This window comes from Rhipicephalus sanguineus, chromosome 1 (genome assembly GCF_013339695.2).
Source record: "Rhipicephalus sanguineus isolate Rsan-2018 chromosome 1, BIME_Rsan_1.4, whole genome shotgun sequence".
NCBI classification, from domain to species: Eukaryota; Metazoa; Arthropoda; class Arachnida; order Ixodida; family Ixodidae; genus Rhipicephalus; species Rhipicephalus sanguineus.
Genome location: NC_051176.1, coordinates 298,982,155 through 298,995,155, shown reverse-complemented (window position 1 = coordinate 298,995,155; position 13,001 = coordinate 298,982,155). Strand labels below are relative to the sequence as shown.

General features: G+C 43.2%; 1 protein-coding gene across 6 annotated transcripts in view; it reads left to right on the top strand.

The window, feature by feature from the left end:
* The window catches only part of LOC119379344 (islet cell autoantigen 1), a 77,599-nt gene that overhangs the window by 56,949 nt on the left and 7,649 nt on the right, over positions 1–13,001 (top strand). For 5 of the 6 annotated variants that reach the window (XM_037648631.2, XM_037648628.2, XM_037648635.2 and 2 more), the window contains 2 exons: positions 544–824; positions 10,161–10,520. In XM_037648631.2, the coding sequence (XP_037504559.1) occupies positions 544–824; positions 10,161–10,520 (641 nt within the window). The remainder of the gene's footprint in view (positions 1–543; positions 825–10,160; positions 10,521–13,001) is intronic. The other variant, XM_037648632.2, reaches the window with a different exon arrangement.

Genomic DNA, 13,001 nt, shown 5'->3' with positions numbered 1-13,001 from the left:
CTTGAATTAAAAACCTCAGATAATGCCTCCTATGCTTTCCTTGGCTTCATTATCTGTTGGCTTCGTATGGTTTTGCATATTTAGGGTGAGTTTGGAACAGCTGTGTATGAAACTCCTGCCTTTTCAAAACTCACAGCTATTCTGCTGTGGGTGTGACATGCAAGTTCTCAGAAGAAATTTGCAGTGTTAGAAAATGTGGTGCCTGTTTTGGGCTGTTTGAACCTTAGAATTAGGTGTTTAGTGTCTATTTGTGGATCTTGAAGAATGTACTTTTAGTGCCTGGACACCTCACCTCTAGTCAGTGATGAAATCGTGACACTGAAGGGAATAAATAAGACATTTAACAAGCACATTGATGGCTGATTAGTGATGCATCATTATTAGATTATTCTGCATCTGATCAAGCTCTAAAGAAAACCTTATTCAATGTTTATCATTGGTTTCTCAGTACGAGTGTCCTTAATCAAATACTTTGGTAGATTATTCAATACTGCTTCCTTCTTTACATTCTGTACAAACATTCATGGTGTGCATGTGCTACAGGATGTTGTTCTTTGAGTCGGAGTACCACGACGACGAGAGCAAGCGGGACTCGCGAGCCAAGGACAAAAAGCGCAAGAAGAAAGAGAAACCTCGGCGTGCTGGTGATGGTGTGGCAGGCCCTGGTAGTGTAGCCAGCAAGGAGGGTTCCCGGTTGGACGCTGATTCCAAATCGCAGAGCAGCCTGGATGATGTGCCCCTGCTCAGCCTGGATGAGTCCACGTCCGAAGAACGGCCCCACTTTGCCTCGGCTGCACTGCGCGACACTGGCAAGTTGCCTCTCTGTGAGCACTTGGGCTGCACTGCTTGCTGGCCTCTTTTGTTCTTTCTTTTCTGCTGTCTGCATGGCACCTGACTGTCTGCCATTTGTACAACCCCTTCATGAAAACACAATGGCCTTGCCTGAAGGCCAAGATCAAGTAGGGTCATTCCACGCCAAACGTCCCAGCCATTTCAACGACCATCTCAAATGTATTAGAAAAAAATGTGCCAATTTCTGGCATTGAAGACAGTGACTTACTAAAATATTTCGGAGAGAAAAAATTTTTTGGTCACATTGGAGCCTTCCGAATTTCACCGTGTCTTCGGAGTGTTGTTTGTCAGAAAATTTATTCTTAGAGTATCTTTTCTGGTTTCAACACCAAATTTTGTTTATATATTAAGCAAAGGCATTTGTGTAAGGTGTTCGAAGCTAAACAATATTACTACAATTTTTCTGCCATACTATATGCCTCCAGCAATTTTGCCAAAGTGTTCAGCTTGCATTTTTTCCATTGTAATAGTGCGCTATGTATGAATATTTGAGTAATGAATACTTACTCTATGGAAGGTATATTTCGCATTAAAAATATTTTCAGACCACTGAAGTTTCTAAATTTTGCAAGAAACAATCACGAATTTGAGAAAATCATCATTTTGGTGCCCATTGAGACGCAGTTTACACCACGTGGTGCTCCAATTAAAAATCAGCTTTATACCTCAATGGAAAGCAAATAAGTAGTTCTTATTATATGGCAAGTTCTATCATTACAATTTTTGTTTTAAGGAAGAAAATAATTTTTGAAGTTCCGCATTGACGGCAACTCCCATTATTTTCTTCCTTAAAGGAGACACAGAGCACCGGACACGCGCTGAACTTGCAACTGTTTTTCCCCAGTCACCTCTAAACCAACAGGAGCTGTGGAACTGGCCCATGAATGGAGTTGGTTATTTTTAGAATGGTGTAACATATTTTAAGAAAGGCAGTGCGTGTTAAGGTGAGTTCATCCCAAACCAGAAAAACCATTGCTATCATGACAAGATAAAGTAGCCATTTAATTAAGAAGTTAAATGCACACATGCCTGGCAGGCACACGCGTGCATGCTTGGTGTTGACTGATATGCCACATGCCTTTTCCTTTCTTTATTATTCATGCACAAGTGTGTCCTAATCAAATGCCAACTTAGGGACTCATGGGCACTACCAGACTATGGTTATTGTTTTGTTGCACTTTCTCTCATGTTGCTTTCATGCTTGCATTAACTCTGCTTTGCTCACTCTGTTAACCATCTCATACACATTTCATGGTTTTCAACGTTGCTTGTCCATCACGTAGTCCATCTTGCATTGATGCAATGTCCATCTTGCATTGATGCTTAGATTGCCCTTTGTATTTTGTAATCTTGCAGTTTGTGAAAAGGTGACTGAGAAAGCACTATTCTCTGTGAGAGTGCAGCAAACTTCGCCTTTACTGCTTCGACATCCTTGCTCTCCGCCTCACTCACTGCAAACGTCTTGTAATACCCGTGTCACACGGGCTTTTGGAAGGCCTTCCAACCGATAGTCTATTGACTCCGTGGTCAAGCACGAGCTGCCACACAGGCGGTTTCGAAGGCCATCGAGTCAATAGTCCATCGAGTCAACAGAGCACCCCACAACTTCATTGAAACTTCGATGGCCATTGAATGACGGAAGCGGAAACAGTGCGAACGTGCTCTCTTGTTCACAGTGTGCTCGTACTCACAATTACAAAAAGAAATCGTTAACCAGTATGCTTTAAAGCACTATATGTGAGCGCTATCAATTATTTATTAAAGTATTTGTGCCACTTGAAATGTGCGAACTGCACATACTCTCGGCATCAGCAGCGTGCTTGTCTTTATCGTGCCGTCTTGCCGCGTATCGCTCGCCACAGTTTCGCTGCTCAACAACTTAAAAATTAAATATGTATTGCTAACTACAAATAAACACTTTATTGAAATGTTGAAACAAAAACAACAGGCACATTTGTGATTTTAAACGGATTTGTATTATTTAACTTTCGGTGACATGAATACGAAAATAAAGATCCGCAGCGCCACGCAGTTTTTGCGAAAGACGCTGAACCACTCAACGGTCGTTGAAAACTTGCCGTGTAGCAGCGCGACAACTCTATCGAGTCGATGGAGCTGCGGCGTTTCGACGGCCGTCGACTCGATGGCCTTTCAACAGTGCCCGTGCGACACCGGTGTAAATCTTCTGCGCTTCAGACCCGATCGCGGTCATGGAATTGGCGACTTGCACTTCCGGCAGTTTTTTGTTCAGTTGCACCGCTGTTGCGTACCAATTGTAGCTTTGGAGCCAATCTTCCCACTCATTGGGGCTGAGAGACGCAACGTCCAGAGGTTTTGGCGAGCGGAGCCCATTGTCCGCTGTCATTTTCTTTTCCAGCGCCTTCGCGACTACGTCGGCTCACTTTGCAGCTGCCATTCTCGCTCCTGTGCGCTCGCTTCTTCTTTGCTACGTGTTCCTTTTAGCTTCGTCGTCTCGATCCTGCTTCTGACACCATGTGATGTCTTCAGAACTGTTTATTAACATTATACATAGGTTACAAGGAACGGGCCATGCTTGGCATATTGCGCAGTGTTCAACAAACCCCTTGATTTGCTGTGACATTCCAGGCCAGTAGACTGTGTCTTTGGCTCTCTTGATGCAACTTCCTATTCCAAGATGTCCCTCGTGTATCTGTTGGAGTAGTCATTTCCTCCATGGGGATGATTATGCAGTTGCCCTTGAAGAGGATGTCATCGTAGATGGAAAGTTCATCGCGGAATGGCCAAAATAGCTTCATTGCTTCAGACAATGCACTTGCTACGGGCGCCAGAATTTAGAAACAATTAGGTGATAACATGGCCGGCATGCATGATGCATGAAAGTGCATTACTCATCGAAATGATTCAGATACTGTAATGTCTAGTTGTGGACTACAAATTAGTTAATGATTGCAAGGACCTGTTTTTTGTGATTTCTGAAGGTGGCCTCCTTAGGAAACATTCCAATCGAACAACTCATAGCCTTTATGGTTATTGACAACCAACAGTGACAGCGCCAGGATTTTTTTACTGGGGGTAGGGGGGGCAACCACGGCCCTTCGGGGGGCAGGGAACTTATGCATTGTGTTTTTACTATGTTTGCTCTTGGAGGGCAAAGGGGGCAGGCGAAATTCGGGTGCTGGCATCACCGCTGACATCTAATAGCCTGTTAACCTCGCAAGTTCATATAAGGCAAGCCAGTAGTCTGTTTGCTTATTGACAACTAATAGCTTAAATGAATAAAGCATGGGGCTTTACACTTGGACCTATTGACCTCAATTGGTCGAGTGCATGTTTGACAAAGACATAATAGCAATTAACTGCAATGACTTGCCCACTGTCTTATGACTGAAAGCTGTGTGTGATATCTCTCACATGCTCAGTGGTGGGAAGGCTGCTACTACAATAGACCTTTTTCAAGCAATCCCAGAACCCTCCGCGGGCACGCGAAGCACTATGAGAAAAGTGTGTACGGCGAGCCCGCCGGCTGTTCCGTTGCTCGCTGCTCATTGGCGCCATGGGAGCACCAAACGAAAAAAACGCGCCGCCGCTGGTTGGCTATTATTAAATCCTTAATACTACATATGTCTGAACGCACTTGCGTGTATCTCCACGCATGAAATGTGAAAGGAATGATGCAGTCAGTGTAGGTATTACCGAGCGGATGTATACCGGATGTAGCATTTAAGCGACATGTGTTATCACGTGCCGATACATGCAGTCAAAACGTGCTATTATGAGCAATGTGAGCTGGAACACCGAATTCGTATTTATTCAGTGATTACTTGTTCACAAGCCACTATGGCATGTAATGCCATAGCAGCTCGTGATCGGGTTTAACCAAACTGTAGAGAGGTGCTACAGTGTTCAGGTATACAGATGATTATTTGTTTTAATTGACAAGTCACGCGCTGTACAAAGAAGTCAGCACATTCTAAACGTGTTTAAAGAAAAAGGGATGGGACTAGAATTCACTTGCGAGACGCTTTCCTCTGATAATTTGCAGTTTCTTGATGCATCCTTTTAAGTTTCACTGCGGAGCATGTTTGCAGGCAGTATAGCCCGCGTTCAGCGATATCGGTGTTGAATTTCGCGTCGGCGCATTTGAATATTGTTAAACCAGGAATTGTGATGTCAAGATTACGCACAGCATTGGAAAAAAAACTTGCGCACATAAGATGAGCAGTAGTTTCCAGCTGCAAAGTGATCAAAGAGGCGGGATATCCTGCGTATCGTTGTATTGGTTTGCGAAAACCTGTTCACATGGTAAAGAAAGATTAACACGGATGCCCTCCATCCGTAAATAATGAAGGAACTAGAAATATTGCAGTTATTCCACATATGTATAAGAAGTCGCATGGCCTGAAGAACATAGGGAAGCGATGTGGGGGTGAAGGTTGTGTTTGCCGCCCCAATTAAGCTTATAGTCACATTAAGGTCGCAGGGGTCTCTGGTGGGCAAAGAAAAATGCGGTCAGAGGCATGCCAATTGTTTTGTGAATTGTGTAGGAGTTAACCGCAAATTTCTCTTTCATGTGTCCACATGTACATCGGCCAGACTGGTCTATGTATTAATACGCACCTCAGCGAGCATCGAAATTCATTGAATGGAGCAGTCTCATCTCGCATCGCTATGTCAGTCATGAAAATGTAATCCCATTTTCGAAAGCACGATAATTTTGTACCATCAACCTAATCAGACAACGGGAGAAATTTCGGGGGCGTGTCATGTCACAAATAACGCCACACTTTGTGTCAGTCAACGTTATCATTCGTTACAAGACAAGGAATTCAACTTTATTAATCGACTGTAAGCACGCGCCTTGGTTGTTTGACTTTTTGTGCCTCTTTATGACACGCGCGACACACTCCCATTTTTGTATATATGCTTTTTTTTAACATTTGCTATAAACTTTCAGTTGTGTGTGAGCGCTGGTTTGTGCATTTCCTTCTTTGTACTGCTCCTTTCTTTTTTCGCTCTAAGTATTATTCCAACCTGTAGTTATAGCACCAACTAAGGTTAGTAGGCACTTATCGTTCGTTACATATATGGTGCGAGCAACGCAATGAATGTATCTCATTTCCCTAAATGCCGACTACACTTTCTAGTGTACTCTTTAAATATCAGAACCTCACACTGTACTCGTCGACAGTGTCAATGGACGTTGATTCCAAATGCATCTGCCAGTCATAGACCACTCCTGCACTTCATAGGCAACAGAGCTTTTTTTTTTTTTTCCATTTATGCCGTAAGGCGCACTGGTGCCAAAATAAATAAATAAAAGGTGACGCTTCTGAGCCGCTCAACTGGTCCAACAGTGGGACAGATGGAAACCGTCGAGAGGCTGTAGCAGCTAAGCACTGAAGTTCGTGATTGAATTGCGCAGTAACATGTTGCACCTTGCCAAATTCACTGTGTCTAAGAAGTCCTGGCACGGCGCAAGCGGACAGCTACAGCGCGAGGCCCGCGCGCTCGTCGCGGCGGCTGCTGCGGCGTACACACATTTCCCATGAGCGCTTGCGCGCTCGTTGGTGGCACTCGTGTCCTTGAAAAAGGTCTATTATTCCAATCTGTTCTTGTATGGGCTACTAGTATATTAATGGTACAAATGTATTTATTTATTATACCCTCAGGCTCAATGCACATTGCAGAGAAGTGGTATAATGTTTCTATTTAGGCAATATTAATTATGGGGAGGCAGAATGCAATAAGTTGTTGCAACAGAAATATATACATATAACTATTAAAAAAATCAGTGCAATATTTCTCATTATACAATAATACCTATTAAGAAGCAAAATACAACAAAATGTCATAAAACACTGGTTAATAATATCACAAATATTTAATGACCTGAAATTGGTGACAGCTAGTTGGCTAGGGGATTCCGATCATTTGGTGTAGTGCATTATATGTAGGAGTGTAGGAAGGATTTGGTTTTACGTAGTGGAATGCAAGACATATGAGTGTGATCCAGACAACACCAGACATAATGGGGAGGAAGTATTAGCATCGTGTGACGAAAAGGAAGCATATGTCGTTTAATGTTAGCTTTTATTAATGTGATGCTCACAATTTAATTGTAATTGTAAACTATAAAGCAGACCAAATTATTTTGTACTATTTCCAGCAAATGCACCAGATTACAATGATATGGAACTAGGGTTGCCACCTGTCCGGTTTTAGACCGGCCAGGCCGGTTTTTCAGGTGGCGGGCCGGTTGCCAGTCCGCAACGGCCGCCATGGGCCGTTTATTTTTTTTGTCATAATATCGCGATTATTTATTTTTTGGGTGTTTTATAAGCGTCAGTTCAACAACTACGACGGTAAATATTTATCGTCAATCACCAAGATTCTTACGCTATTAGTCAACCACTTTCTGGGATCCCTTCAAGTCTAGCGATCATTGGAATAGAGCTATTATTGCACGTGTATGGTACATGAATATCCGACATTTTTGTGGCATATGCACATTTTAACGTTCCTTTGTGTCTATAATGCCACTGGCCTCTTGGATTCAGACGCAAAGAAGAGCTTTTTCATGGACGAAGCGTTGTGGTTCCTTTTCAGTGCAGCACATGCAGAGTAATAAGCGAAGCATCATTCCAATCATGAATACTTTTACGTCAGCAATTAGGCTAGTTGGTTAGCTGAATGTGCTGCTTTTGTTTGTGCATTGGGTTTATTTGGCTCAGTGAAAGCAATGTTACATTAAATGGCACTGCATGCCGAAGAATTGACATAGCGTCTATTGTTCAACATTATTTTAATCTCTTGCTAACCCCCCCCTTCCCCATCGAAGGGCCTTTTTTTTTTTTTTTTTTGCAGTAAAAAGTGGCAACCCAAGATATGGAACCCAAACCAATGCGGCAAATTCTAGCTTAAAGGGACCCTCATCAGGTCTGACCATTTCGAGCTGACAAGCGCAATGCAAACACTGGGCATTTGCGATGACATCTGCCAAGATTTGCAATGCTACGCACTGCGGAAAGAGGGCAAATTTCAAACAGAACCTCGCTTGCCCTTCTTCTCTCAGTCACGCGCACCATAATTGAGGGTATGACGTACAACAAGGAATGGCCCTACATAGTTATCTGTGTTCTGACATCGCTTCTCTACGTAGACATCGGTGCTCTGACGTCGCTCCTCTACGTAGACATCAGTGCTCTGACATCGCCCACAGTAGCACATAACACTTTGAGAATTATTCGAGGCTACATGCGTAATTTGTGTAATATGTTTGTTGCTTGAATAGAAGAATTAAACTTGAGAAAAAATAATAAAATGCACAAAGGGGATGTGGTCTTTTTTTTTACTTCGAATCGCAATGAGATGCGAGAGGTGCCTCCGTTTCGCATGCCTTCATGTTCTTGCCAGTTCTCGCTGTTCCCGCATCGTGCAGGGGCAAGCCCTGGCAGCAAAACTGTAATTTTCTACCATGTTCCAATGTTTTCTACTGTGTTTTGTGTTTCAATACCATGTATTGAAGCAGCCGGTATTATTAAAGAAAGGGGGGGCACTGCCGAGCAGGAAATGCGCAATTGGAAATCCTATATGTAAAGGCACCAAGCCATTTCCTAAATTTTGGTGCATACAGGGTCGGCATTTTTGTTTGTTCGCTTTTAGATGCAATAACTTTCTGGAGATGCTCACGTTATTTTGTCAGGGGACGTGACGGCGTCGAATGGCTGCAGAAAACTTGGGCATGATTGGTTGGGAGCAGGCGCCTCACGTTTGCTATTCCGAGCTAAGGAAACACTCTCTATATCTGTGGTGGCCAAGAACGCTGTCAACCACATAACAGACATGAGCGCGTCTGTTGCCCAGGCGAAGCTTTACACTGGTAATTTTATCATCGTAACACACTCTCATCACAAAGCGCCAAAAACATCTTCCGCCGTAGATGCTGACGGGCCCGGTGTTACAACCTTCAACACGATTGTACCAGCAACAGTAGGCAAACGAAATACCAACCATGTATGCAACGCAATTATGAAATTGGTCATTTCTTTTACGTACTGTTTCCAATCGCAGTTTTGCTTTCAAGCAGCTGGTCTTGCTGAAGACTGCCAGGACTGTCAGGGTTAGGTATGTCATCCCTGATAGCAGTTCTAGAGGTGTGATGCGGTGTCACAGTAAGGATCCATGATCTGGGACAGCCTCTTCAAACGTGCGTACACTGATGGTTTCACACTGCAAAAGCAGGCAGTACTCCTCAGAGAACAACGAAACAACACAACGCTCACCGCTCGCGAATGTAAGAACGACAAAACAACACAACACCGCTTGCGTGCTCGCAAATGCCATGCACACATGAAATGACATGCGCATGAAGTGCTGATGCGTCTGTGCCATGTGATCCCCTGGCTCCGATACGGGAAAGGGCAGGGAATGAATTTGGCTTGCGAAGGTTATACGGGGAGAGTGGCAAGGGTTTCAAACTTGCCTCCTTGCATCATGGTTTCGCACCACTTCAAAATATTAGTTATCTCAACTCGTAATGAACCAATTTGAAAAATTCTTGTGGTACAACACTCTTTATTGGGCACGCAACAACTTCCAGTGTCTAACTAGAATTTGCCATGTGGCCTGGTGAGGGGCCCTGTAAGGTGAACAAGTGTTTGATATATCATTAATGAATGACAATGAATTTACGACACGTTTCTTTTTTAGACACAGCTTAATCAAACCAACAGAGAGTGAAGCCAAGGGAGGCATAGGGCACATTATTTGTAGTTCTTAACTGTAGTGTAGTAATTACAACATAAATGAAAGGAATTAAAGTGATCGAAAAATCAACTTGCCACCGTTAGGAACCGAACGTACAACTTTTGGATAATGTGTCCAATGCATCGATCAATTGAGCTACAGTGGTCGATTTCCTATCCACTTTATTTGGTATTTCTGTGTGCGCAATCCTGGGAGTGTTAGCCAGCACCACTCGTAGCCATAATGGCGAGTGTGAACACTCTTTTTGCCAGCTGGAGTCACATTCTGTGCGAGGTCAGGTCTACAAAGAATGGCATGAAAGGTCCACCCACTGAGTAAAGGTACAGTGCAGAATTGGTGCCCTCTTCAGGGGATTGGGGGGGGGGGGGGCTGCCCCCCTGTGCACATGCCTATGTGTCCTTTATCACGTGTAGGAAACATTGGTGACATAGGGTAGAAATATTTGGCAACATCAATGTTGCCAAATGTGTGCCACTGCAGCATGTTAGTTCTGTCTGTGGAGGGTATTGTGATTCAGTATCAGTGTGAAATTAATGGGAAAGTGATGTGTGCACACGCAGGGCGAGAAGACCTGCTGACGCACAACCCTGAGATCAGTGACTTGGAGAAGGACGACATGACCTTGCTCTCAGAGATCCTGGCCTCGTCTGAGTCAGTCTACCCAACTGCTTTTGAAGCAGGAGCGCCTGAGGATAGCTTTGCCCAGCAGTGGCAGACAGCCTTTGGCCATCAACCACCTAGTCCACAGAAGAGCCTCTCTTTCGGTGGCTCACTACTCACCAAACCTGAGCCACTGGCCAACGCTCCAGCTGCAGCAGCCACTACGCTGCAACCGGCCCCAGCCAGCGATGTCCCATCGCAGTTTCTTCCATCACAGCTGCTTGACCTTGAAGATGGCATTGGAGCACTTGAAAGCAAGGGTAAAGAGTTCAGCACATCTCATGCTTATGAGGGAGGAAGCAGTGTTAAGCAAAGCTTTTTTTTTTTATGTTTGAACAAATGTTATGCAGACGTAATTCTAATGATTGGAATGTTTAAAGATGGAGTGGAATTTTATGCACTTTACTGACTTCCTCAGTTTTTTGTTTCCAATTTTCGTTTTCACTTTCCCATAGCTCACTGTATGCTCTAGTCTCATTTTGTTCCTTTTCTTTTTCCACACTTTGCTCTTCTATAGCTGCCGTATTCAACTTTTTGTTCCCAACTTCCTCACTTCTCTGTAGCTCAGAACTCCTTGTCTAGTGCACAATCTAGTCCCATTTTGTCTGCTTCACTTCTTTCTCCATGCTCAACTGCTTCTATTGCCGATGGTTTCTCATATTTGTAGCAAATAACTCCAATTTTCTCTTGCTGCCTTCAATTCTTGCTTATGTGATAAGCCATACCCAGAGGCACATACCCAATGACCCAAGTTGTCTACTCGGCAAGTCAATACTTGCAGTGTGTGGGAAGAAAATGGGCAAACAAAGTTTCACTTCAAAAAGGCAGTATATCATTGCTCTGTGCAAATTGTCAGGCTTGCTTTCTCACGTGAAAGCAACTGTGTATAAGCTACATTGTTCTGCTTCTTGTCTTGAAGATGCTGGTTATAAACCATTACAAAACATTATGTAATGAGAAAATCAGAAAAAGATTGGTTGAAGAGGTGTACCTGAATTACAGATTTATCCCTAGCTCTAGCCTGTAATGTGTGACCTTGTACATTTTGGCTCGAAAAGGTTCTTGGTGAAATTCCATACTTCAGAACTAGAGGAGCCTAGCAAAGTGGACTCTGGGAATCATATGATTATGAAGAGAAAGATGTGTGCCATACTTCTCTCTCAAATTTGGCTTTAGCTGCAAAAGGTCATTGAAAGCTAATTCACCAGAGAGTTCATGCAGCAGTCTGCAGGAGGCTGCAATCCTACATGCACTTTGACACAAGGAGCATAGCAGAGTCAAGATCCTGAGCGAGTCCTTGCCCTCCAAGCAACCTTTTTCTTTTTTGCATCCACATTGCTTGCCACTGTGACAAAAGAAGTCGCAACTAGGGTCGTACGCAGAGATAGTCGGTAGCTCTGGCACAGGTCTTTGCAGTCCTTGCAGCGCAACCACTACAGTGGATGAACTGAGCAAGTTCACTGATGGCAATGCAAAGTCATACCTACCTAGACTCTCTCTCTCTTTGCTTTATTGGAGCTCTGTAGCGAAAATGTCATATATAAAGCCTTATTCTATTCGTGTCCAAATGCCAGATGCACTCACTTATAAGCTGATGGCAATGCACCATTGCTGCACTGCTTTTTGAAAGCTTCATTATTCTGTGTATTCAATAAAACTGCAGTGTTGGAAGTGCAGGATCTACAATTAAACAGCAACACTGAATGAAAAGTGTGAGAGATTTCTACCGAGTTGCACTTACCCACTTACGAAGTATGTAGCAAAGCTTAAGTTTGTTGAATTGTTGGCCTAAGATAATTTGATTTTCATGGGTCGTGACATAATGGTAGGCCTTGCTGATCTCTTTTTAACAGACATTGTCCTACCTACATTAGATGTGATAGCAGCTTAAGTTTATATCACATTTGATGCATTTGTTGCTTCTCTGCAAAACTGGAAGTGATAACTGTCTTCAGGTGGGCTCTCCAGCGAGCACATATTTACGTGTTTTTTTTTCATAAGGTTCACACATGAGATTACCAGATGAAAATTTGTTGCTAGTATCTGCAGGAGCTTCCTGTTGCCTATACAGTAATTCAACCAGTATGGAGGTGATGTCCTTCTAATGTGAATGGATTTGTTCTGATGTTTTGTTCATGCGTCTTCGAATGTCCCTGTGGTTTGATATGTTTACCTTCTTGAAGCTGCTTTTGTTTTCACAATTTTTTATATACACCATATCCATCACACAACCAAAACCAAACGTTAAAAGTAGAATAGTATGCCTCATGTGAATGAGACTGATAGTTCATTATTCAAAGTTTACTTTTGCTCTGGCTATTTTTTGAAGTGCAGTTAGTTTAATTATCTGAAAGTATAATTATTAATTTTACAACATGAGTTGCATTTGAAAAGAAGTGCACTCAAGCATGCCCAATGATGCTACCATCTTGTCTTTATATTTTATGTGGTCCTTTTTTACAGGGTTTGAATAAAGCCCACAAGGTGTTGAAAAAAATTAAGGCAGCTTCGCACTAGGGGTGCCAAGCCTGAAGGAAGTTCGGAGCTGGGCAGCCCCTTCTTTGTTTCTCTTCGGTTCTCTCTTTCTTTTCCTTGTTTTTCCTACGTTACGCCAGGCTACGACAGCATATGATGGCAGCATACAACAGCCCGGCCCCCTAAAGTGCTCCGCACTTAAAATGACTCAACTTATTCTTGTGTACCTTTTTGCAGCATTGTCACTTATGATTTGAAACAATTAA